The following is a 26,598-nucleotide window of genomic DNA, read 5'->3' on the forward strand; positions in this document are numbered from 1 at the left end:
GTGAACCTAAGTCTATTTACACGGCTACCAGTAGCAGTTACAAGCTACTCACAGTTGACTATACAAACAGTGGCAAAAGCTGGCCATATTGTCCTCGGAATAGAGGCAGGAGCCAATTAAATAAAGAAGAAGAAGAGAAAGAAGGTCTCGCTCCGCGTGTACTTGGCGCGAGACACTACCGTGTCTCTTGATTTCATCCACGTACGAGTTTGGCTCGCAAGTCCGGCTCGGCGAGCTTGATTTGCGAGCCGGACTCGAACGTTTTTCACCACACATGAAAGGAAAATGTGCAAACTTGGCTCGTCTGACGCCGAGTCCGGCTCGTGACATCCTATCCACGAACAAATAGAAACAGAGCTAAGCCGAACTTGCGAGCCAAACTCGTATGTGACGTGGATGTGAGTCACCTCCAAGGAATTCGGCCAAAAGAGTACTGTCTTTCGAATGTTCACCTAGACATCACAACATCTCTCCACAAGAACACCTCAAACAACAGTATGAGAGGTCAAACAACAATACGAGAGGTAATACTAAATGCAGTCATCACCCTGGTTGGATTTTCTTCATCAAATTTTTAATAATTGTATTCCCTCTTATGTGTTCCTTGCAGTAATGCCCACTCAAAGAATCCGAGGCAATTTTTACCATGTTCAAACTCCTGCTTCCATGAGTCGCGAGCAATCATATCCGTTTGATGGTATGAGTTAGGGCCGTTCTACAATACGTCGCGAAAAATGGCAACTGCTAGTTGAAAAGTGTTATTTCTGATTGCCAAATTGCCAGTTGCTGTCGCCAACAAAGTTAAAAGTTTGTAAACTCTCTTTTGACAACCGCAACTGACAAGCACAACCGGAAATAACACTTTTCAACTAACAGTTGCCATCATTTGCGACGTATTGTAGAATGGCCCTTAATACTGTAAATTACTTTCATTCTTCTTGATACTTCTTTTGCATCGCAGTGTTTACTTGCAATGCATTGTAAACTATGTGGACAAAACATTTATCAAAACTTTTTTGTTTGAAATTTTTTAGGGATAAAGAGAACCTTTCAAGAAATCATTAAGAACCAAGAAGAAATAAAAGCCAAATTAAGAAATCATGACGCAATGCTGGAGAATATTCTGATACATGTAGGAAATGATGATTCTGAGCAGTTAACGAAGCCACAAGGATGGCCAGATATCTTTCCTCTACCTGATGTTGAAGCCTTCTTGAAGTTTGAGTCTTTCCTCGAGAAAAAGATAAATTTTTCTTTCACTGTATTTTAAAAAAATTTTTTTTTGGTTATTGTTTTATTTATTTTCTATGGTCTGTATGTATTATTGAACATGTTCATACATTGCAGGTAAAATATCTTTCAATAAAGTGCTACACCTTAATAATTAACAATTATGTACAGCTCTTGCTTAGCACAAAAATTATTTAGCATGAAAATTTTATTTCAGTTTTTCAGTTTTTTATATGAATTAATTTTATACAATTTGAATTTTAAATACATAAATGATTCCACTAACTATCTTTGTTTTTATTTCTGTTTAAAGCATCAACGTGTAGATCCACGTGTAGACCCTTAGATCCCCTATAGGGTAAGCAAGCTAGTGGAGTTTTGGTTGTCCACAGTGAACTCGGTACTATAATGGAATGCTCACTGCAATGTTTAGAAGCTCGGGACGAAGAAAAAAGGGATAGGTTGTTCAGCATCCATTTCTTTCTCTATCTAAACAGAGAAAGAAACGGACACTGACCAACCTATCCCTTTTTTCTTCGTCCCCAGCTTCTAAACATTGTAGTGAGCATTCCATTATAGTACAGAGTTCATTGATTGTCCGATTGAGCCTCCTCGATCAATGAGCGTAGGTGCTTTTTTATATGCGCTGCCATAATGTGCATTAAATACGTATTTAATGCGGGACAAATATGCGCTTTAAATGTGCATTTACAATCCGCATTTAATGCAAATTTCAATGTACATTTAAAGCGCATTTTACGCGCATTGGCGCTCCTTGGGCACTTAAGGCAAATGCTAAATCAATTTCTCTTCTCATGAGTTCAAGAATCTCCCTAGCACCTTTCTCACCACCATGTACCAAGCCCCATAGCATCGGTCTGCCAAAGAATACCTGAAAAAGAACGCAATTGATTAAATCTGAAAACATACAAGTGAAAAATTTGTGTAATACCTACTGAAAGAATCATTTGATATACGAGGTCTGACAATAAAGTTCGCGAACTCGTCATGGTACAATCAATAGGAATAAAAAACCGGATTTGAACCCGTGTAACATTCTTTTTATTCCTAAAGATAAAGGGAACATTAAAAGAAACGCACTTTTTAATATTAATTTGATATTAATGACAGTAACATGACGGCAGTTCTGAAGGTCATTTCACAACAACAGTTCGAACAGTTCGAAAACTGCTTTGAAGGATGGACAAAGCGCTATAGCTGGCATCAGTGTGTAACTTTTCAAGGGGACTACTTTGAAGGGCACGACAATGGCTGCACCCAGAAGCACGACCGCTCACTGAGCGGTCATTGAGCGCTCAGTACATCCCCTAGATCTATCTACTGGATACAAACGCTCTCTGAGCTGCTCACGGTGAGCGCTCGCCACTTTCGTGAGCGTAGTTTTCTATCGCTCACTCAGCTCACTTTACGCTCTCTCTTCAATCTTCGCGCCAATTTAATATCCCTAAAAGTTAGTAACTAATATAATTCTTGTGCTGTTGTTAATTTTTATCTTTTAGTTGGAAAGTTAAGTTATTCTTGTTTGCAAATAATCAAAAAATTAACATATTAATTAGTTAAACATTATTTATATGTACACATTTTTTGTATATATTTTTTAAATAATTTAATCTACGATGTTGTGTGTGTGTGTGTGTGTGTGTGCGTGCGTACGTGCGTGCATGCGTGCGTACGTGCGTGTGCGTGCGTGTGTGTGTGTGTGATCTATTCTTTATCATACTTTCAATTTTTATATCGCACTTTTCTGGTAATTATATTTTTTTAAACAATTTATTTCTTATGTAATTACTAATTTTTAGTAAAGAAAACATAATACACTCGGCACAAAAACATAATACGCTTATACTGCAAAAGAGAGAAAATTATATTTATACAAAATTACAAATTTTAATAATTATGTAACATGCAAAATATAGAATACATCTTTACACTCTAGCTAATAACATTTAGGGCCATTCTACAATACGTTGCAAACGATGGCAACTGCTAGTTGAAAAGTGTTATTTCTGATTGCCGATTGCCAGTTACTGTCGCCAAAAAAGTTAAAAATTCGCCAACTCTCTTTTAACAACTGCAATTGACAAGCGCAATCGGAAATATCATTTTTCAACTAGCAGTTGCCATCGTTTGCGACGTATTGTAGAATAGCCCTTAGATAAAGCATTTGTATATTTTTACAGGTGGCAGATAGTAAAGATAGAAATTAATAATTACGCAGATCTTTAGAGACGTATAGATGTCTATTATAAATGCAAATAAATATCTATAACTTATACGTCACATAAATGCGTATAGTGAACTGTACGTTGTGAGCATATATCCAGTACATCAAAAATGCTCACTGAGCGGCTACCTGTTCAATGAGCGCTCAATGAGCGATCGTGCTTCTGGATGCAGCCACTTGACAATCAACAATAAAGTACCTATATAGCAATTGTGATAAATTCGCGAACTTTATTGTCAGACCTTATATCATAATATGTCTACAAATTTAACAAAACTGTTCGAATATTTTTATTTATATGTATATATGTCGTTTATTTATTTATTTATTTATTTGAAGTTATACCATTTTTGCCCCCAATGCCAAAGCTTTGAACACGTCGACACCTTGCGTCACCCCACTGTCCATGTATATTTCAACTTTGTCCCCCACGGCTTTGCTTATTTCAGGTAAAACTTCGATCTGCAAAAAAATGCAATTATTTCATTTTCTTTCAAATTGATTGTATATCATAACGGTCCTTTATACTTATTACAATTATTTCAATAATTCACGCACTGTATATGATCTTTTCCAAATAATTGTTTAATACTTTGCAATATCAAAAATTTTTTAAGCAAGAAATTAACCAACCGTTGCTGGAACACCGTCTATTTGACGCGCACCGTGATTCGATACTATGATGCCGTCAGCCCCATTTTCCACAGCTAAACGTGCATCCTCTACCGTCAGTATTCCTTTAAGAATTATCGGTAGCGTTGTAATTCTGCAACAATTTGATTCAGACACTCGCTTGATTTGCTTGACACACGAAGGTGAAAGAATCTAATGCTCCGAGACATCAAGATAAGGAACGTTCGCAACCCGAGTCGAAATTTTAGACCTATTTTCGACCTGAATTTTCTAACATCTGTAGATGCTAGAGGATCAATGTAGGTTTAATTTACACGGAAACTTTAGTCGTTTTGGATGATCAGGTCCAGAGGACCCGGAGGTTTTCACGAGGCTCTTACTGAAGTTCTCTTTAGAACCTACAAGCGGCATTTTGTGCGTTTTCTGCTATCTTTATAGAGACGCTAAGTAGGACTAAAGTTTCCGTGTAAATTAAACCTACATTGATCCTCTAACATCTACAGATGTTAGAAAATTCAGGTCGAAAATAGGTCTAAAATTTCGACTCGAGTAACATATGTTGCAATAATTAGTTGTGGCGCGCGCATTATTTAGCTATAAAAGATATAGTTTTGCAAAGACAACAATAAGTGTTTAAAAAACTTATACACAGAAAAAAATATTACCTTATTTAGAGAATATCTTTATTTTTGACATGTAAATCGATCGAAATCGAATTTGCTTTTCGCTTCGCAGACGGGTCTGCTTATATACGCGGCTGGATGTATTTTAAATGCGAGAAAACTTTTCTCGCCATGCGCCGCCTAGCGGCGTGTTGCAAACTACCGTCGACTGACAAGGGAATCTCGCAAACTCGAAAATTCTGATTTTAACTAAACTTTCCACACACGTAAGGAGGAGGGTAAAAAATGAATTTAAAAATTTTTCGTTGCTGCTCAAAACCGTTCTAAGGGGTGAAACCACCCCTCATATGTAGAGCTTTTTATTTTTCTCGATATATCTCGAAAAATATTTGAGATATCAAAAAATGTTTTATATGAAAGTTTTATGGTAAAATCTCCTCTATTCAATAACATTAATAATATTTTTAAAAAATAATTTTTTAAACAAAATTTTTATTAAAAATTAGAAAAATTTTTTTTTTCAAAATTTCATTAATGTGATTAATTAGAGATATTTTTACCATAAAACTTTTATTTGAAACATTTTTAGATATCTCAAATATTTCTCGAGATATATCGAGAAAAGTAAAAAGTCGCTCTACATATGAAGGGTGGTTTCACCCTTTAGAACCGTTTTTGGGCAGCAACGAAAAATTTCTAAATTTATCTTTTTACTCCCCTCCCCCCCTTACATGTGTAGAAAGTTTCATTAAAATTAGAGTTTTCGAGTTCGTGAGGTTCTCCTGTGATAGAAACATATCAATTAGCTGAGATAGCTAATTGTATGTTGCTAAATGAAATAATCGTGTTAGTTACAGCAGCAAACACAGTTGCAGCAAACTATGATTAGCTGCGGTAAAGAATAATTTTTTTCCGTGTGGATTTCTCATTAAAACGGTTAATAATTTGTAATATTTAAATTATTATATAATATTAATTATATATATCAGTTAATAATATTATAAAATTTATGTAATAATACTTTTTCTTATAAACAGTAAAAATCTGTTAATAAGAATAAATATTGTAAAATAAATTTTATAATATTAATTGATACACAATATTATATGAAATTATACAATATTTTTTAATTGTAGCATACAACTCACAGAATTGTGAGTAAGAAAATAATGTGGCGTGTATGCAAAATATCTTTGACGAGATTCTTATTAATTTTTTGGGGGGTTATTCCTGAGGTAAGGGAAATTTAGGTGCCTTCTGCACAAAAAAACATTTTTATTTAAAAAATATCTTCATTATCAAGAAACTATTAAATTTAATGTTTGATTCAAAATATAGTGCACAACCTTTTTCACTTTATGCAGTTAAAGATATTATAAATAATAAATTAACGTCAATAAAACCGCCACACTTTGTTCATCGCAAAATACGTTCCATCGATGAGTTACTTCATTGGAAAGCATCAGAATTAAAAATGTGGTGCTTTTTTTATTCCATTCCTGTCCTTAAAGGTGTGATGCGACAGGATTATTTTGAGCATTACCTTCTATTAGTGACAGCAGTAACTCTACTTAATTCTGAAAAAATTACGTCATTTATGATAGATGTAGCTTAGGATTTTTTAAACAAATTTGTTAGACAATTTGAATCTTTATATGGTTTAAAGTTCTGCTCAATTAATGTACATCAATTACTTCATTTAGCAGACTGTGTAAAAAGACTTGGACCATTATGGGCGTTTTCGTGTTTCGAATATGAAAATATTAATGGTCAATTATTGAAATTAATTCATGGAATAGGCCACATTGATACACAAATTGCTAAATCTCATGATCGCTATATTAAAATGATACGATTAATAGATGAAGTACCTGAAGGTCCTATCCGAGATTTTTGTGTAAATCGATGTTTTGAATAGGCCTCGTGGCCTCCACGCAATTAATCGAGTGGCTGCTTCCTCAGGATCGGGCGTGGTCGAGAAGTAAAAGATTCGCTTCTCTGCGTTGAATATTTATTATAAATTCACTCGGGTGGTACAATAAAGCGCGGTCTATCGCTCGACTTGACGGCACGTGCGATTCGTACGACGATCACGATGATTCTCTGCCGATCGGTAGTGGCGGTGGAGGGGGCAAGCCGCGCGAGCACGGCCGTAACTAGGCGGAATAATACGAGAGCGCCCGCGGATAGCAGGCGCGAGTGGCGCGGGTAAATGTAGATCGGTAAAACAAGAGCGGACTCGGTCACATATCATACAATCGAAAAAAACAGGTTAAAATTATTGAAAGAGTTTCCGAAAGTTCTTTTAGTGTCGGTACATATCAAATTATACCATTAATACCCAATGATCTCATTAATATATTACGTAATCTTCGAATTCCTGAAAATGTAGTAATTCATAAATATTTTCGTTTATTAAAAAATGGGAAATTATACATATCACAAACATACCAAAGAAATTTAGAAACTCAATCTTATATTATTCAATATGTAAACAATAATCTATTTCTATTAGGATCAATTATTTATTTTATTAAAATTAGTAATTGTAATTGCCTAAGACTTTGTCGATGTAATGGAGATCATTACGCTGTAATTAAAAAAATTATAACAGACTATATATTACATGTTGAAGGGGATAATTTTATATACGATAGCAATACTTTTTTACATAAATGTCACGTACAAAATAATATTTAATTAATTTCTATTGACAATATTGTTGCACCTTGTGTTCACATATGATTATTAATAATGAAATGTATGTAGGTATTCCTGTAAATCAACAAGAACTTGAATAATGATGTTAACTTAACGATCAGAAATTCTCCCTGCAATTCTTAAATTGTAATAATAATTATGTCTTCAATAATTTTATATAATAAAATATTTCTGTTTTATAAAAACTAATACGTTTTGCTTGTCTTTCTTATAAATATTAGGGGAGACCGGGGCTAAAAGGTCAACGGGGTTGAAGCGTCAAATCAAATATCTCGGAACCTGTATATTGTGTGAACTCGCTATTAACATTGTAAACGCTGCTTATGGTACCCATGTGACCAACGGAGTTTCGGCAGGTTACCTGCCGTATTATGATTTTTACGAGGACAAACGTGTTTTTGGAAGGTGAAAGTTACATTTTCTGCGCGTGGAAATTTTGTAATATCTGCAATAATATTTGCTCTCCAAATCTCGAGGTACGTGATTATAAAGAGTAATGCATGCTGAACACGAATCCAGTGTAGTTTTTTCATTATCGTTGATGTCTAATATTTCGTGGACGATCAAACCTGAAACGTGTGTTTGGGGCTAATCGGTCAGTAAGCAGTCCAGATGCATTTCCAAGGCATTTCCAGGCTCATTGCATATGGAATATGGATGAGACGGGAATTACAACCGTTCAGACACCGAATAGAGTCATCGGACGTCGAGGAGTGAAACAAGTCGGGCGAGTGACTTCTGCGGAAAGAGGAACCCTCGTAACTATTTTTTAACCCTTAGCCCGCAAACCTGGGTCGTTTTCGTCCGGGCGAAAATCAAATGTAGTTGTAACTTTTGAAAACGGGTAGAGAGGGCGCCATTGCGCTTCCGTAAAAAAAGTTATGCTCCCCGAGAACCCGCCTACCGAGTTTCAAGGCGCCAGTCCCCCTCCGGCCGTCACAGGAGACACGTAATTCTTGAAAAACGAGGTTTGCGGCGAACACTTAAGCACTTCATTTCAAAATAATTGCATGCAATATTTTTTTAATGAAAGATACGCTTTTCCCCTTTAATTTCCTTTTTTTTTCATTTCGATATCTTTATTTGTCTTAAAGTTATGATTTTTGTAGTAAAACATGATTTTACCAGTTGTAGTTGTAGTTGCTCCACTTTTAAATAAAAATTATGTGAAAAAATTAAATTGTTAATAATTTTATGATTGATACTTCAAGTTGAAGGTTTGAATTACCTCCATGAATTTTTTCAGATTTTTTGTAACACTTTAACACTAAAAAAAAACGTCAGGACGAAAACGACCCAGGTTTGCGGCGTAAAGGTGCCAAAAAAACGTATGCGGGCTAAGGGTTAATAATGTTTCGCATAAAAATTTTAAATACATTTTTATATTTTTCTCTTAAAAAACAATTATTAAAATGTATCCTATCATTTTTCAGGATTAGATGTACGTATATGTATTGAAAATGCAGTGTGACGTTTAAATCCCGGCATTTTTGAGATTTCAATTTTTCCACCGTTGTCGTTTTTGCTCTATACCGGTTAAACAAAGCGACGTAGACAAAAATTTCCTATATAAATTTTGTAGCTAAAGATTCACTCCTAGGGCCGGTCCCTAAGGTTATGCCGGACTTGCACCGGCTAAAAACCTCCCCCAGCCCCCACCATTGGTATGATGTGTATAGTTACCCACCATTATTGGCTCTCATTCATTTTTTCTCCATAATTTACAAAATTTCTCGATATACTACATTTTTAGTAAAAGATGTATTTTTTCCTTCAATTAAGTGTCCTTGTTTGTTGGTTTCTTCTATTTTTATTTTTACACTTTCTCTTTTTATTGCTCTAGAAAATGCTACATAGAGTTGTCCATGTGCAAATACTGTATTTCTTAGATATATTCCTACCTTTTTTAATGTTTGTCCTTGGGCTTTATTTATTGTCATTGCAAATGCGACACGTATTGGAAACTGTCGCCTTTTAAGCTTAAATGGTAGTTCAATATCACTTGGTATGAAATCGATTCTCGGTAAGAATAAATTTTTCTTTTCTCTTTCTTATAATGTGTGAATATCCTTCTTTTTCTTAAGAAATGGAAAGACAGGTCACGTACATTTTTTTTCAATGTATATATTGCGTAATATACGTGTTGCAATAAAATTTATAATAGCAATATTTCTAATTCTAAATTCTATTCTCTTTATTTCTTTCTTATAATGTGCGAATATCCTTCTTTTTCATGAGAAATGAAACAAAATTTGCGAAAATTAGGGCAATTACGTACATTTTCATTTTTTTAAACCAAAATCGAAAACTCTCTCTCTCTCTTTTCTCTTTCTTATAATGTGTGAATATCCTTCTTTTTCTTAAGAAATGGAAAGACAGGTAACGTACATTTTTTTTTCAATGTATTATTGCGCAATATATGTGTTGTTTTAAACAAAAATCGAAAACTCTCTCTCTCTCTCTTTTCTCTTTCTTATAATGTGTGATTATCCTTCTTTTTCATAAGAAACGATAATCAATAGTATAATATCATATAATGAAATAAAAAGGAAATTTTGATTTAATATTTAAGATACATACCTTTCGTCTTTGTCTCTTTTCTCTCTCTCTCTCTCTCTCTCTCTCTCTCTCTCTCTCTCTCTCTCTCTCTCTCTCTCTCTCTCTCTCTCTCTCTTCCCTTCTCTCTCTTTTTCTCTCTCTCTCTTTCTTATGATGTGCGAATATCCTTCTTTTTCTTAAGAAACGGAAAGACAGAAAGTCAATTATTGAAATAAAAAGGAAATAAAACAAAGAGACAGGTCACGTAAATGAAATAAAAAGGAAATTAATATTTAAGATACATACCTTTTTTCTTTGTATCTCTCTCTCTCTCTCTTTCTTTCTTTCTTTCTTATAATGTGCGAATATCCTCTTAATGACTTTCTCTCTTTCTTATAATGTGCGAATATTTTCTTAATTGCTCGTGACAGTCACGAATTGAAGTGACTGATTTATCAATTTTGACATATCATATGTGAAAGCAGCAACTTCATAACATAATTCACTTAAAATTGCTCGACCTATGAACGATATCATTTGTTAATTTTTTAAATTTATATTTATTTTTTTAATTTATATTTATTTCACATATGATATGGAATTCTTTGAGATTCGGTCAATTATTCCCAAAAAATTGTAAAATCGGTAACAAAAAATTATACACTTTATAGTTTTCATATATTTTTGATAAAAATTCGGTCCAATTAATTCCCGAAAAATTGGAAAAAATTCTAATACCGGGGAAAATTCTACCCCTATTTCATATACTTTTGGTAAAAATTTGATCCAATTAATTCCCGAAAAATTGGAAAAATTTATAATACCGGCTTCCAAAAAGATCGGTAACGAAAAATTATACACTTTATGGCAATCCCCGGGAAATTCTACCCCTACTTCATGTACAATTCTTTGAGATACGGTCAATTATTTCCGGAAAAATTGGAAAAATTAGAAAAACCGGTTTCCAGAAAATCGGTAACAAAAAACTATACACATCATGGCACTCCCCGGAAAATTCTACCCCTATTTTATATACTTTTGGTAAAAATTCGATCCACTAACGAATGAGTAGTTCGCGGACAGACGGACGGACGGACGGACGGACAAACAGTCGGGTTTTATATAATAGTATGATAGTATGATATGGGGCATTCTCCGCGTGTCGGAGTCCTCTCCTGCCCACTTCAATTTTTTACATAATTCAACCAACCAGGGCTTAAAATTTTCGTTGAAGTGTCTACTTTTTAATGCCATGTGGCGTTTTGTGAAAATTCAATATGGCGGACTGATGCAGCGCCGAAAATGAAGAAAGTAAAAAAAAATTAATTGTATATCTTCTAAAAAAATGCAGAAATGTCACTTGATTCGGATGAAACTCGGTACTAGGCGGTTTTCGAGGTCGTTGATTCCGAATCTGGTCGAAATTTGGAAATTAAAAATGGCGGATTAAATACGGCCGCCCGTAATGCAGAAATGTCACTTGATTCAGATGAAACTCGGTACTAGAGGGTTTTCGAGGTCGCTGATTCCGAATGTGAAGTCGAAATTCGGAAATTCAAGATGGCGGATCCAATATGACCGACCGAATGCAGAAATGTCACTTGATTTACGTGAAAAAAACTGTCGCTTCAGTAGCGCCAAAAGCTGTCGCTGTAACACCGATAGGATGATTAGAACAGTTTTACGGTATTATTTTTAAGATCTAGATATTACATTCGTATTTAGAGACCTTCAAAAGTCCCTAACAATAATTTTGCATTGGTTGTTATAACTATTATTACGATTTTTCCTTGAAGTAATGGATAGTTTAGTTAGTTAATAATAACACGAAAGGAGGCGATGAGAGCCGTACATGCTTTTACAGAATTGCTTTTCCGGTGGTTCTTCAGTCGTTGAATACGAGTTTATAGCTACGAACACGTATTTTTTAAAGAAGGTACCATAAAATCATTCAAACTATCCTGTCGGTCTCAGAGCGACAGATTTTGGCGCTACTGAAGCGACAGTTTTTTTCACGTGAATCAAGTGACATTTCTGCATTTCGGTCGGCCATATTGGATCCGCCATCTTGAATTTCCGAATTTCGACTTCACATTCGGAATCAGCGACCTCGAAAACCCCCTAGTACCGAGTTTCATCCAAATCAAGTGACATTTCTGCATTACGGGCGGCCATATTTAATCCGCCATTTTGAATTTCCAAATTTCGACTTTACATTCGGAATCAGCGACCTCGAAAACCCCCTAGTACCGAGTTTCATCCGAACCAAGTGACATTTCTGCATTACGGGCGGCCATATTTAATCCGCCATTTTGAATTTCCAAATTTTGACCAGATTCGGAATCAACGACCTCGAAAACCCCCTAGTACCGAGTTTCATCCGAATCAAGTGACATTTCTGCATTTTTTTAGAAGATATACAATTAATTTTTTTTTACTTTCTTCATTCTCGGCGCTGCATCAGTCCGCCATTTTGAATTTTTACAAAAGGCCACATAGCATTAAAAAGTAGACACTTCAACGAAAATTTTAAGCCCTGGTTGGTTGAATTATGTCAAAAATTGAAGTGGGCAGGAGAGGACTCCGACACGCGGAGAATGCCCCATATATATATATATATTATTTTATATATATATATAATAAAAAATTTATACATATATGTGTTTGTGTGACTTGATCAAATTCCGATTAACTTATAATCAATTATTTCTACCGGTAGAATTAATCGTTTAAAATGAAAACCACTAACTATATGTATATTCATTGTCCTTAATCTAATATTTTTTTAATATGTGTTAAACAACAAAACATTAATAATTCTATCTGTTAATAAAATAGTACATTCATTATTATACATATATAGGGAAGAGTTGGATATTACCGAGCCCCTAAGAATTGAAGCGTATATCTAAGCTTAGAAATGTTTCAAAAAAACAAAATGTGCAGTTTTAGATAGGTAATTTATTTGGCTATCCATATATAATAGCAATAATCTTCAAAGTTAAACACAAACTAAAATATTAACAATTTTCCAAAAAATGAGAAAACGCGGTATTACCGAACTGGTCTGATCATATCGTGCCTATAAAAATTACTCTGGCTTCAGCCAGTGACATGAAGTACAACACAATAACAAAATGTTTTTTTTGCAACCTAATTTTATAGTGTTTTAGCCTATCAAATGCGTCAAATTTAATTCTGTAATGTAAATATTATATTACACACCTCTTATCGAAACTACCAGCAAAATTACAGTGAATAAGCAGAAAATCTTGCAGAGCGCAGTGTCTTCACATGGACGGCCGGAACGAACCGACAGCGCATTCGCGGGGGGTATTCCGTGTTAGTCTATGATATTAAGATCATTGTAGGCGTGTAATACAAATAGTTATTGAGTTAAACAGTGGCGCGGAATTGTCAACCGCGCGCGGTAATATCCCCCCCCAACTCTCCCCTACATTATACAGATATATGTTATTGGACGTTTTAATAAAATAGTGTTATTGGATGTTAACGACAATCATACGCCAATTTTACATGTATATGATTCTAAATTGACGAAAAGAATTAATCAACAATTATACCGAAACAGATGCCGAAACTTCTTGTCTTTTAGAGAAGGATGATTATATAAAATGACGATGCGAGAGAAGTGTACTAATACACTACTACACATGTGTATTAAACGTAATGCTACCAGTAATCCATAAAATTTGAAATAGCGAATCTTATCATATATGGAGGGGTAAAACCACAGTGGTGTAAGTCAAATTTTTAAAAATATTTTCTCGTGTGCATAGATGCAATTTATATATTGTACAGATTGCATCTATGCACACGAGAAAATATTTTTAAAAATTTGAGTTACACGACTGTGGTTTTTACCCCTCCACCTCCATATATAGTATACTTTTACTTCAATGCAGCTGTATATATATAAATTATTTCTATAATATTGTTTGAAATTTATTAGATTTAATGTATCACTTTTAACCACATTTTATTATTTTTTAATTTCATATTTTATAAGTAATTTCATAATGAGCCGGCACTGGTTTCTGATATTCACCCGACTTTAAGAAATATTATATCATATATCCAATTAAAAATTTTATTACTCTTTTTAAACTGAATTTGTTTCTTAAGATGATTTTTGAAAATTATATATTTGTGCTGGTTATGACATTATGTAGACTATATATAACACTTACATCAAATTAAGAAGTAGTCTACCACGTAAGGCAGTTGGCTCACGATCCAGAGGTCCCGAGGTCCCGAGTTGTTGTTATTTCCATACACTAATAACTATATCTTTCAAGAGACCTCTGCTACAGAAGTGTTACGAATAATATGATAACGACAGGTTACGCGTGTTGCGCAAACAGGTTGCATGATGTAATCGTTGCAGGTGAAATCGAGGCTCGGAAACTAATGCCAATAATATTAGTTGGAATAGCGCAACGATGTAAAATTAATTAGAATTTAAATAATGGAAGATGCAGGGCGTCGCAAATAAAACCAGAAACTAAAACAGACTAAAACACGTTAAAACAAATCAAATTAAGAAGATCGTAATTTTAATCGACGTCCCAGGTAGAAATTTTGTCTGAAAACAATCAGGGCCCCATATATTTTTTGAAAAATATTTCTGGGACCCAGGTGGACAATCTAGCTAGGGCCTGTGTAAAGTTTGGGACGCCTAAATCGTATAGGCCCTATTATTGAATCCAGGTCGGCCCAAGATTGCGCCCAGAATTTGTTCAAAAAAATTATCTGGAATCTAGCTGGGACCTATAATTTTCCTAGATATTTGCTTGGTTTGTACCATAATTATTTTTATAATCCAGTCTGGCCCAGGCTTGAATCTAAAATTTTTCCCTAAAATATTCCCTGGAATCCCGGCTGGGCCAATATTTTATTTGAAGGATTTTCGAAGGATGTTTTAATAATAATTTTACTCGTTTATCCCAAAAAAGAAAATATTTTTATTTATTGTCGGCAAAACAAAATAAATTGTCATATTAAAATTAAACACACTTTATATTAACAGACTTAATTATTTATTATATAGCTTAGCCTACAAATTTTAAAAATACAACTTTACTCTAGGTTTTGTACTTTGTTCCTCTTTGCGCGATGTCCGTCCCAGTCTTTCGCGTTTGTTAAGCAGTAACCAATACCATTCAGAATTTCCTTTTCCGTTAGTGGCTGACTATTTTCGTTAAAGGCGCCAGACTATTATGAGAGGTTGCTGTTATACTGCACTATAGTACTGTAATTCCATGTACTTTTACGTCACTACGCATGATCATGTGCGTCTACATCATGTTGGTATAACAGACATTCTAACTACGCAACAGTCAATTTTAGTACTTAATAATGTTTTTCCTAAATTTGAGAGCGACAGTTTTAACTTACAGATTTATGTTTTACGCACCAAAATATACAAAATTGTGAAGTTTCAGCCAATCGGTAAGAAAGCCCCTCTCCTTCATAATTACCTTAAAAAATAATTATGTTAATGTTATATATAATATTCCCAAACGATAATTTAATTATAATTATATTACATAATCTTAAATCTTACCTTGTTAAAAACTTCATTACCAAAGAGTTCGCCATACTAAAAAGTAAAGTTTTATTGTAACAGAATTCAAAAAGTTAGTATCTAAATAGAGAGAATCGTGTATGCGCTCAATCACGAGAAAATCCATTATCCACCAGTCTTCAAATATCTGCAGAAAAAATCCTCTGATGACTGACGAATATAAAAATTCGAGGTAAAGTTTGCATTAAAAATATAAACTGGTTTGTCCACCACTTCCAAAAACTTTGCTATTATAATTTTTATTATGATAGATATATTTAGATTAAATATTAATTAATCCTTTTAGAGTCTAATCTTTTTTGTGTGTGAGAAGAACATATTTAATTTAATTATTTTTTAAAATGTTAGAGATTGCTGAATACAAACGTAAAATTTACCAACATTTATTTTGTTGTTATTGCTTTCGTGAATAATTAATATTTCCAGACACTAAGATATAAAATCAACGTCTATCATAAATAATATAATGGACTCGATTCAATTAATATTATAACTTGCCTACAATACGAATTGCGCTACAGATCACTTTCTCATTCTCTTCAACTTTTACAAGACAGCAATTTACAAAACATTTACAAGACGGCATATGCATACGTGTGTGATTTTGGATGCACCTTCTAATATATAATATTATATAATATATTGATGATCACACACACACACACACATACATACACACACACTATCTGTCACGTACTACGTTTACGCAAACGTTACTTCTGTAGTAACTTATACGATAATTCCTCCACGTAAACGAGTGAATTATTGTAAGTTACCACAGAAGTAACGCTCGCGTAAACATAGTAAACGGTCAAGACTATCACTACATATCTCCGACCCATCGACATATAGTATGGACTGCGCACAGGTATAGAAAAATATGACCGGCGACTCACACCGGTGGAAGAAAAGAGATAGCGACTGGTAGAGGTCAAGCTGTCCTTTTCTATCCAGTGCGTACAGACAAAGAGTTAACGAGGTAGAGGTCAACTCTACCGGACACTTTTTGAAGGCTTTCATATAGAGATCGCGTAGTCCATACTATATGTCGATGCTCCGACCCGCTGATATTTTGCCTCTTGTGACACCCACATCCTAATTTCGTAGCACTTCGATCCTTGCGTGACGCGACCGAAATTGGGAATTAAACGATCGTACTTAGTAGTATTTAACGATGAAAGACCACGGTGTTACGCGCGAACGCGATATGTATTTCTAGGTTATATAACTGACTGACAGCGCGCTGTCCGTGCAAACGCACTAAGCGACGAGCGCGCACGTACGCGTATATGCTGTCTCTTTTCAGTGTAGCAACACTGTCATGGAGGGGACCCGGGGGGACGCTCGAGATGTTCTTAAATGCCATCTATCGAGGCAAAAGCAACCGTACGTACGGCGACGACGACGACGACGACGACGACGTTTAATTCTTAATTGTAAAATTTACCATTTCAGACTTTGCATCGTCTCCGCTCGTAGGGCACGTAGCGGAAAAATAAAAACACTTATTATATAAATCGACCCCAAGCTATCGATCACACCAAGCCTACTTATTCCTAGCCTACTTAGAACTTGATCCGTTTACTCGTTATTGAGATCTCAAAATCTCGGGTACTCGCAACTCGTGCGTTCGCGTAAATGAGTCACGGTGCGTCTCGCTCCGCGCGTACTTGGCGCGAAACACTACCGTGTCTCTTGATATTATAGTACATAAATTTTATCTTGGGAAAAACTAGGTAAATTTCAGGATTATATTCTGGACCTATTAGGGTATTTAAAGCTAGATTATCCAATCCAGGCCCCATAGTTTCATATCTAATTTGGGAAAAACCTGTCAGTGGCAATCTAGGACCCATGTAGATTTTCCCGACTATTCTTTGTCTCGGTAAAGTCAAGGTAAATTTCTAGGGTGTATTCTGGACCTAGACGGATATTCCAAACTGGATTTTTCTACACAGGCCCTGTATTTAATCTCGGCAAATCGAGGCAGATTTCCACCTGGGGTACGTCATCCTTTTCAAAATTTGATTTTATAGAAACACTGTTTTAAACAAACGCAATAAACTTAATTAATAGGATTCTTTCCTGTTTGGTCCCACACTAAGAATGATTTCTAAATCTCGATTAATTTAGTTAGGAATTAATTTATCGAGCCATACATAATATAATATTTATTAACAAATAGAATTGAATTATTGAATGAATAGAATTATTAAATTCTTGTTGTTCGAAACATAGAAAAAAATCAGAGATTAAGAACAACGAATTGTTAGAAGATTTGCAAGCAATTCTGTTGATTGAATTAATCGCCAATTAATTGTAAGTCAATCAATGATGAATTTATCTATTAATACCTGTATTATTTTAACAACGGATAGAATTATTAATCTTTGCTTGAAGTAAAAGATAAAAAACGAGTTAAAAATTAAAATTTTGCTTCGAGCGATTCTGCCAGTTGAATTAATCAACGGTTAAATTAATCGCAATTTCATCGAAAAGCTTTAGCGAATACTCCATATGTATTATATACATATGTATACTCCGTTCAACGAGAGATCATGCATGATTATGGTTGATCAAACATAAATAACGATAGGGCACAGAGCCGCAACAAGGTGTTCGCGTTAAATTATTTTTATTTTTAATAGTGTTGGACAATATTTATTAAAAATAAAAATAATTTAACGCGAACACCTTGTCGCGGCTCTGTGATGCCCTATCGTTATTTATGTTTGATCAACCATGATTTCTCGTTGGACGGAGTATAGGTATAATCATTTCTTAAAAATTCATTGTTCTTATTTCTCATTTGAATTATTTGAAATACATTTGCGTACAAGGACACAGAGGTCTTTCGACCGATGGTAATCCCAAAAATCGATCGGCAATCCCAGGTGTCACACACACACACACACACACACACACACACACACACACACACACACAATATCTCACTACTACACTAGATAAATATGGTCAAGTGATTCTTATCGAAAAGAAGTAACGTTTTATTTTATATATCCGTGTCATGGGGGGAAAAAACAAGAAAATAAAACGGAAAATGCGAGGAAAAGTGCCTAATGTTCGATTTTCTTATAATGTGGTCCTCCCACCGCATCAACGCTTACAGATGTCTAATGCTTCCGAATGGACCGTATTGGAAAAAGGAACCGACAAATCACGTCCAGCGCAATAATTCAAGATATGGTATATAATCAAATCAGGCAGGATCAGGGCACGTATTATGGAACTTTCCGATCGGAATCCATTCCGAAAAGTTCCATACTACGTGCCCAGATCAAAGCTGGATCCTGATCAAAGAATACATTTATTTGATAACACCATGTGACCAAAGTGTTCTTAACAGTAGGGGTTTCTAAATTGTTCTGAGAGAGAAGTAAGAATTGGACCAAGTTACGAACAGCGTCAAAGCAAGAGGGTATAATCTAAAAATTATTTCGCGAAATGTTTACTCACCCCTTGCATTGGCGCATTCTCCATCGGGATGGGCCATACGCTGCATCGCGATAGGTGCGCTCCCAAGGGCATTAAAACTTTGTGACCCAACACCGTCGTGCTTATATCCCTTTTGGACACGTCTCGCAAAAATCTAGGACGTATTCTGTAACTGCAAGAATATTAAAAATGATCGAGAACTAGGACAAGTCGCATTTTTTATCGCCAACCTATATGAAAAAGTATACACAATATATCCTATCTTTCTACACAAATAACTTGAGGAATCATATATCTGCAATATGAGTATCTAAAAAAATTGTAACGACCTTTTCAGCTCAACTATTTCATATCGAACACACACTTTCTTATTTTCCACTCTCTTCTCTCTCCCTCCCCCTCTCCTCTCAAAATCTTTTCTACTTTACTTTTAGATCAAAAAGAGGGATTTACTTTTTGAAAGCCTCCCTATTCCATTTTACCCTATACTCTTTTTCTGCACCGCTCTTATAGTAGTCCCTCACGGAAGCGGACAAACGTTCCAGAGCATGCTTCTCGTAGTCTTCGATGCACACGTATACCATCCTGCCGTCGAAAATTAATATTGTTGCAATCTGCAATGGAAGTATCGTTATTGTAACTTATCTTGGAAATGAAACAAGAACATTTTTACTGAATCTAACGAGAGGTGGCCACGAAGATTGGCTTGTCGATTTTATTGAAAATTATTTTGTTGCATCAAACTTTACGAACTTTCCTTTGCCAATTCTGACAGCATGGTTTTACATGGAAACTTTATTTAATTTTTATTAGCGAGTCCATCCAAGTGGCTTCTTCTTGAATTTATTATTATATATTTTTCTGTGATTTGTTCTCGAATCTTCTCTTGTAAGATATTGTTCTTATAATTTTTATTATTATATGTTTTAAAAATGTTTTTATATCTGTCACTTGATATTTTATACGATAATAGTAGATAGTAATAATAACATAATGTTGCGAGCACACTCAGCGATTTTTTTTCTTTTTCTTCTTCTATCGATAAATATACAGTTCTATAAAGACCGCCACTAACTATACAGAACTATTTCTTATCAAAAAGTGAGTTGAAAAGTCCTGGGCCATTTCTTTCCATAATACTTAATAAAGCAGTAATTATATTGAGTAGTCAAGCCACTCACTGCCGTTTTTTACTCAATGATTACTGCTTTATTAAGTATTACAGAAAAAAATGGCTCAAGACTTTTCGACTTAATTTTTGATAAGGAATAGCGCTATATAGTTAGTAAACGTATTTTTTATAAAACACCCTGTATAGCATAGAAATACATGTAGCATATGACACGAAGTATTGAAGACTTTATCTATATATATACGTAATTTGATATATATTTTGGGTCAAATATATTATATATATATATATACATAATATATAAATGATTAATCGCAAGTTGCGCAAAAAGTCTCGAAATAATTATTTCTCCCATTGACATAAATACGATTGTATGTATATTCGTGAAATAAAAAGTGGAAATAATTAAATATTTTGCGGATGTCTTATACGTGTATTTTCCATTGTTTTACTTTGAAGATGTGACTGGTTAAAAAAATCAAAAATGTCTGAGAGATATAGGAAAAAAAATAAATCCCCTTATGCGATAATGACGATACAACATGATACAATATGATACATGCAATATGAGCTGTGTATGTGTTTGTGTGTGTGTGTGTGTGTGTGTCTGTGTGTGTGTGTGTGTTAATAATATATAATAATTTAATATGAAATGGCGTAGACATGAAAGAATATAAGTAATTATGGCTAGTGATAGCTGAGATGTAAAAATAAATAAAAAGGTATGACTCGACGTAAATTGCACACCAATTTTCTAAATAGCGAGATAATATTTTACAAAGTTTTCCATTCTCTTTAGATAAAATGTAGAACGTAAAATATGTTGTTAGAAAAATAGCTAACGTAATGCAAGCAAAAATATTCTTCATTTTGAAGAGGAAAAATTCTGTCTTTAAAATATGAAGATTTTTTGTTTCTCGGAACAATACAATTTCGATCTTAACTGTAGAAGGCTATAAATCGCCGATTTTTATACAATTTTACAGGTATAACGTAGTATTCACTAAAAGTAATCGAAGCCACTAGGGTTACGGAAATGCTTAGTTTTCGAGAAATTCTAATTTTAATTATTCGGATTAATTAACGTTTTTTAAAATTGATATGATCTGATATGAAAAAATAATTAGAATATAAAAATAATTTGCTGAAATATTTTATTTTGTTAGTGCATTAAGAAACTGTACATACGGTGCAGTTGTCAAAATAACATTATCATAAAAATAATACAAGAAATGATACTTATTTATTATACGGGCCAATTATACGGCTCAATTTTTTCTCCTTGCAAGTACACAGCGATTATTCTTAACATAAAATAGTTTCACATGGGTTTCCAACTTTCCACGTGAGGCGAGGTGCTCACAGTGCAAAAAAGGTAAAAAAATAAGCTTCTTTAATTTTTTGGTTTTTTTATTCTATTTTATAAACACTGTACATATAGTTTTCTAATACACTAATAAAATGAATATTTCAACAAAAATTGTTTTGAATTATAATTATTTTTTTATATTAAAACCTTGAAAGACGTACCTACGTTAATTAAGCCGAATTAAAATTTGAATTTTAATTATTCGACTTTTTTCGCGTGCGATGCAATTACAAAACCGCATCTTAGGAACACTACGAGGCTGGTGGCTATAAAATTTATAGTATAGTATTCTCTAAGTGACATCAAGCCTACTTAATATTATACGATAATTAAGCTAAATAATTAAAATTACAATTTTTTAAAAAATAAGCATGTCCACAACTTTGCACTAGTGGTTCTAAACTACATTTAATAAGTATTACTACCTGTAAAATTTCATTAAAATCGGAGGGTGATGGCCTTCTAAAGTCTTTTACCCAATTTCGCTTTCAAGAAGAACATTCTTCTTCTTTAAAAAAGTTTTTCTTTCTAAAAAAAAAACGAATATTTCCGCCTTTTTAAAATCTTTTCTGTTTTGCGAAAATTAAAATTTTTATAAGAAGCAAAGACGTTTCGGTCTTTTTTCAACGCCTATTCTTTTACGAATACATTAGGATCTTAGCTCTCCTTGTGTATATCCTTCCGCGGATCTGTGGCCAAAATGATATCTGCTCGTAAATGTAAAACTTGCAAGCCTGCCAGAAAATATTAAATAAACGATGTTTATTAAAATAACTATAAAATCGTAAACTACAATGTAGACAAATGTTTCGTAAATTTTTTCAAATTTTTAAAAACACTGAGATAGGAAAGATAACGTCGAACATGACAGACCCATGTGTGCACTGAGAAGGTACCGAAAGAACGTATAGTCGGAGAGCTGACGACACTTTTGGCCAAGTGATTTTGTAAAATACGATTTTCCGTTTTAACCTGCGTGGACGACTCTCCTTCGATAATCCGAACACCTGGCTGGCCGTACCTGAAGAGTTTAGAAGTACGCAGGTAAAAAAAAACGGATTTTCAAGTTATAGTATAAGTCTTAATTTTTATCGGATATTGATAATTGATCACTCAGGAACATGCAAATAAATTGCCAGTTCGATTGCTCGGGGGAATTAGTCGCCAGGCTTAATTATAAATAATTAAAAATAATTATTTTCAAGTCATACTATAAAAGCTGGGTTTTTTTTACTAAGAAGTATAGTGCTAACAAATACCACCCAAAAAAAGCCAAATGAAAATTTTGGTGAAAACATCTCTAAAAAAATTATTGAAAATGCACAAAGTCGGCGGAGGGGTCTGACGATGGCCGAGTAACGCAACGCAACGCTGCGCCAGCAAAGCCATTTTTTTATTTTCACACACTATTTATTGTTTATCAATCTTTTCATAAATTGATACGATAATGATAGTTAATAATACACGTTTTTAAAAACTCATGGACGCTAAAAACAATTGAGGCCATCGTCAGACCCTTCCGCCGCGCGCCGGCTTTGTGCATTTTCAATAATTTTTTTAGAGATGTTGCCACCAAAATTTTTATTTGGCTTTTTTTTGGTGGCATGTGTTAGCACTATACTTGTTACTAAAAAAACCCAGCTTTTATAGTATGACTTGAAAATAATTATTTTTAATTATTTATAATTAAGCCTGGCGACTAATTCCCCCGAGCAATCAAACTGGCAATTTATTTGCATTTTTCTGAGTGACCAATTATCAATATCCGATAAAAATTGAGACTTATACTATGACTTGAAAATCTGTTTTTTTTCTCACCTGCGTACTTCTAAACCCCCCAGGTACGGCCAGCCAGGTGTTCGGATTATCGAAGGAGAGTCGTCCACGCAGGTTAAAACGGAAAATCGTATTTTACAAAATCACTTGGCCAAAAGTGTCGTCAGCTCTTAGACTAGTATGCGCACGAAGAGATAACAAACCAGAAGAATAGAACACTGAAGATATTCGCGGTCTCCTTGGGGTTTGGCTTCATGTCAATCGTGTTCTTATCCATGTTTTCGCACTATCTATAAATTTGACGACTTCAAACTAATATAGAAAAAGAATGAAAACAATCAAACAATGAATGAAGAATTTTTTCTTTTTCTTTGCCGTCTCGAGGCACGCGTTTTAACAGTCAATTCTTTACTGAAATTATGTCATTGCTTCTTCTATCGGCTTTAAGCATTACCGATAGGTAATGCCACACGCAGAAAATTTTTCTCGAATAATGTAGAATACTCATAATAAAATTTACTAGATTTGCTCGGCACCGGTAGGATATACGCGTATTCAACCGGAAATTAATATATGACAATAGAAAAGTAATAGTTTGATCAGATACATCTTGTAACCTAAAGGTAAATAAGTTTGCCATACTAACAAGGAAATATGAGAAAAGTAAAAAAAGTCCAAAAAGTCTCATACTAATATGTGTATATTCGACGTTGTAGCTTGAATTGCCAACTTCACAGATGTCTTGGATTGCGTGTTGTTTCTTAAGACAGTATAGGAAAAATATAATCCAGGGTGGTACCTAATGTGAACTGCATAGAAATATTCGTTGCGTATCTGGCAATAGTCTATGTTCTTCATAGAAATGCGATAGTAAACACGATCGTGGACGACGGAAGGCGCGCGGCGCGAGCGGCAACGCGGGCTTGCGCGGCGAGAGGGTGCGGCTCGCGCCCGCTACGCGGCGCATCACCGGTATATTCTCGCGTGATTAAAATTCAACATCGACCTCTATATCTAGGGCAGCTCGGCAGGGTTTCTACAGCGTTCTCAAGTTCGCTCGTGGCGGACAGCTGACCGCCACAGCCTATAACAGCAACTTATGTTTTTGCATGACTGCAACAGACGTCTCGTTTTTTGTCCATCAGCCATATTCGGGATAAAATATATTATAATCGGATTTTCTGTACGTGCATTCTACATGTAGTAAAACGCGCTCTAAAGTCCCATACTTTGTGGAAATATTTACTTCTGCGTATAGTTTTATTCTTTGCTCTCTAAAATTTCCTATACTTTCTTGAAATCTTTTGCATATTATGACTATATCCTAGCCGTGCAAGATTAGTATGGTATTTACTTTGTTCGTGTATACTTATATATTCGAGAAAAATTTTCTGCGTGCACAATTAAGAAACGATAATGATAATCGTCCTATATACGTTGTATAAATGCAGTTACATAATGCATTTTTTCTTTTTCTTTCTACATGCTGTATTTTACTTGACTTTTTCCATGTATCGCATTCCTTCCTTTTCGTTTAATTCGATTCTTGTAGTAAAATTTAATTTTACAAGTAGGTAATAGAAATATTCTTTATTGGTCGAGCTGGATCTCTGTGCCAAATGATATATTTTTGCAATGTACAATCTTTTGCAGCTCAGCAAACTGCACGTGAATACTGTAGGTCTTGAAACACAGTCTCAAGTTAAAGACAAAATGTACACGTAATTAAATTGCTAATTAATTTAATAATCATAACACTAAATAAACATCTCTTGGAAACAAACTATAACAAATTTATTGTGAAAAATATGCCCTAGCTAGAATTCAAATCTGGACATCCCTATAATCTGGGACGGGCGTCTTTATCAATTCGAAATCACAGAGGCATGTGATGATAATTATTGCAATAAATAGTGAATGATAAGGAAAACCGTCACTATAGGCTCTCCTTACCTCATTTGCTGATTATTATTTAATTGTAAGATTTAAAAATTCTAACTTTTGACAACACAAAGAAATAAACTTATATCTTTTATTATAGCAACTTTTATCTTCTAATCAAAGTTTAGCTGAAAAAATTTATTTAAAGAGACAACCGAACACTTTGTTAATTATTTAGTTTAAACTAAAACTAAAAAGAGAATAAAGAAATTGGAATGTAATACACTAAACATAAAGCCGCAGCTTATCCTCGATTTATGTAATCTTCTTACAATATTCCTTTTTTCTTTTTATTCTTTTCTTTCTTGACAAATAGGTTCCTAGTCAAAAGTTTCTCTATTCCGACACCTCTATACGATTCTTAAGTTTGTCAACAATTTTGAATTACTCCGTATACAATAAGGTATATAGATATGTATGTAATTAAATATAATTACTATATTTTACGATGGTTTTTCTTCTATATTTTCTACTATGTAAGCGTTCTCTTTATCGATAAACTATTTGCGCGATTAATTATGTGATTAGAACGATTACAAACCAATTTTCTTTGTGGACATTTATAGAGAAAACTACACTTCTTAATTTGCGTTTACTAAACATATTTTCTAATATACATCTTATTAAAGTAAAGATACCTACCACGATGGAGCCATTCTCCATTACAATAATCCGATCGCTGTCTATAACGGTATCCAAACGATGTGCTATCGTGACGGCGCATTCTTTAAAATTACTCCTTATAGTGTCCTGAATTAAAGCGCCGGTACTAGAAATCGAAATACACATTTAGACAAAATTCGCAAATAGATTCGGGGCCACTTCGACCAAACTCCGATTAACTTAATCGTTGATTAGTCTATTGGAAATGACCAAATAAATTTGCCAGCTTGTCTGCTTAATGAGCAAATGCGATTGGTCATTTCCAATGGATTAATCAACGATTAAGTTAATTGGAGTTTGGTCGAAGTGACCCTCAGGGATCATTTACGACAGCTTTTTACAGACACAGAATTTTTGCTGGAAACCTGATTCGATACAAAAGATCTGTTATTTTTTTAAAATCTAGAATTTATTACAAAATAAATTATCATTGTATTTCACCACACAGTGGAGGTACTGAATTATTCGGAAAATTAATATTTTACTATTAAAAAATTTGAATTTTACTTATATGATAACTTATTCGATAAGGTGAATTGTTGTAACGTTTCAGAAACAATAAAACTGATATATACAATACAAATGTGACGGATAATGCGTTACTAGAGTGACTTGTAATTAGCGTGTTCGACCCTGACCCTCATCTTGAATAGATATCCTGCA

The 26,598-nt window shown here is 34.1% G+C and overlaps 1 protein-coding gene and 1 long non-coding RNA gene across 9 annotated transcripts; one reads left to right on the forward strand and one right to left on the reverse strand.

Moving 5' to 3' along the window:
* Positions 1-18: 18 nt before the first annotated feature.
* LOC139778517 (uncharacterized) lies at positions 19-1,515 on the forward strand. Its single transcript, XR_011719591.1, has 3 exons — positions 19-524; positions 611-697; positions 1,035-1,515. It is a non-coding gene; the product is annotated as an uncharacterized lncRNA (long non-coding RNA).
* On the reverse strand, positions 1,490-26,536 carry LOC139778516 (2-Hydroxyacid oxidase 1-like). Of its 8 annotated transcripts, none has more exons than XR_011719585.1 (6): positions 25,915-26,536; positions 19,508-19,668; positions 19,076-19,226; positions 4,109-4,241; positions 3,821-3,937; positions 1,490-2,122 (listed from the first exon to the last, which is right to left on the reverse strand). XR_011719585.1 is itself a non-coding variant. In XM_071716466.1 (6 exons), exons 1-6 carry the CDS (start codon positions 26,059-26,061, stop codon positions 15,314-15,316), a joined length of 585 nt encoding a protein of 194 aa, XP_071572567.1. In that variant the 5' UTR covers positions 26,062-26,536; the 3' UTR covers positions 15,028-15,313. The 8 variants fall into 8 exon arrangements, 2 of the variants coding, with proteins under 2 accessions (XP_071572568.1, XP_071572567.1); XM_071716466.1 differs by lacking the exons at positions 1,490-2,122; positions 3,821-3,937; positions 4,109-4,241 and adding exons at positions 15,028-15,339; positions 15,428-15,491; positions 15,578-15,613; XM_071716467.1 differs by having other exon boundaries at positions 1,752-2,122; positions 19,076-19,668; positions 23,535-26,536.
* Between the last annotated feature and the right edge of the window lie 62 nt (positions 26,537-26,598).

This window comes from Temnothorax nylanderi, unplaced genomic scaffold, assembly GCF_030848795.1.
Source record: "Temnothorax nylanderi isolate EJ_2023f unplaced genomic scaffold, tnyl_v1.0 TNYL_tig0186_pilon, whole genome shotgun sequence".
Taxonomy (NCBI): domain Eukaryota; kingdom Metazoa; phylum Arthropoda; class Insecta; order Hymenoptera; family Formicidae; genus Temnothorax; species Temnothorax nylanderi.

Bases quoted from the DNA above. Each gene is read 5' to 3' on its own strand.
- LOC139778516 (XM_071716466.1), bottom strand. From the start codon at position 26,061: ATGTGTATTTCGATTTCTAGTACCGGCGCTTTAATTCAGGACACTATA. The intron at 19,669-25,914 runs GTAGGTATCTTT...CTTCCATTGCAG, and splicing joins TGGAGAATGGCTCCATCGTG to ATTGCAACAATATTAATTTT. The intron at 15,340-15,427 runs GTGCGTAAAACA...ACTGTTGCGTAG, and splicing joins TCACAATTTTGTATATTTTG to TTAGAATGTCTGTTATACCA.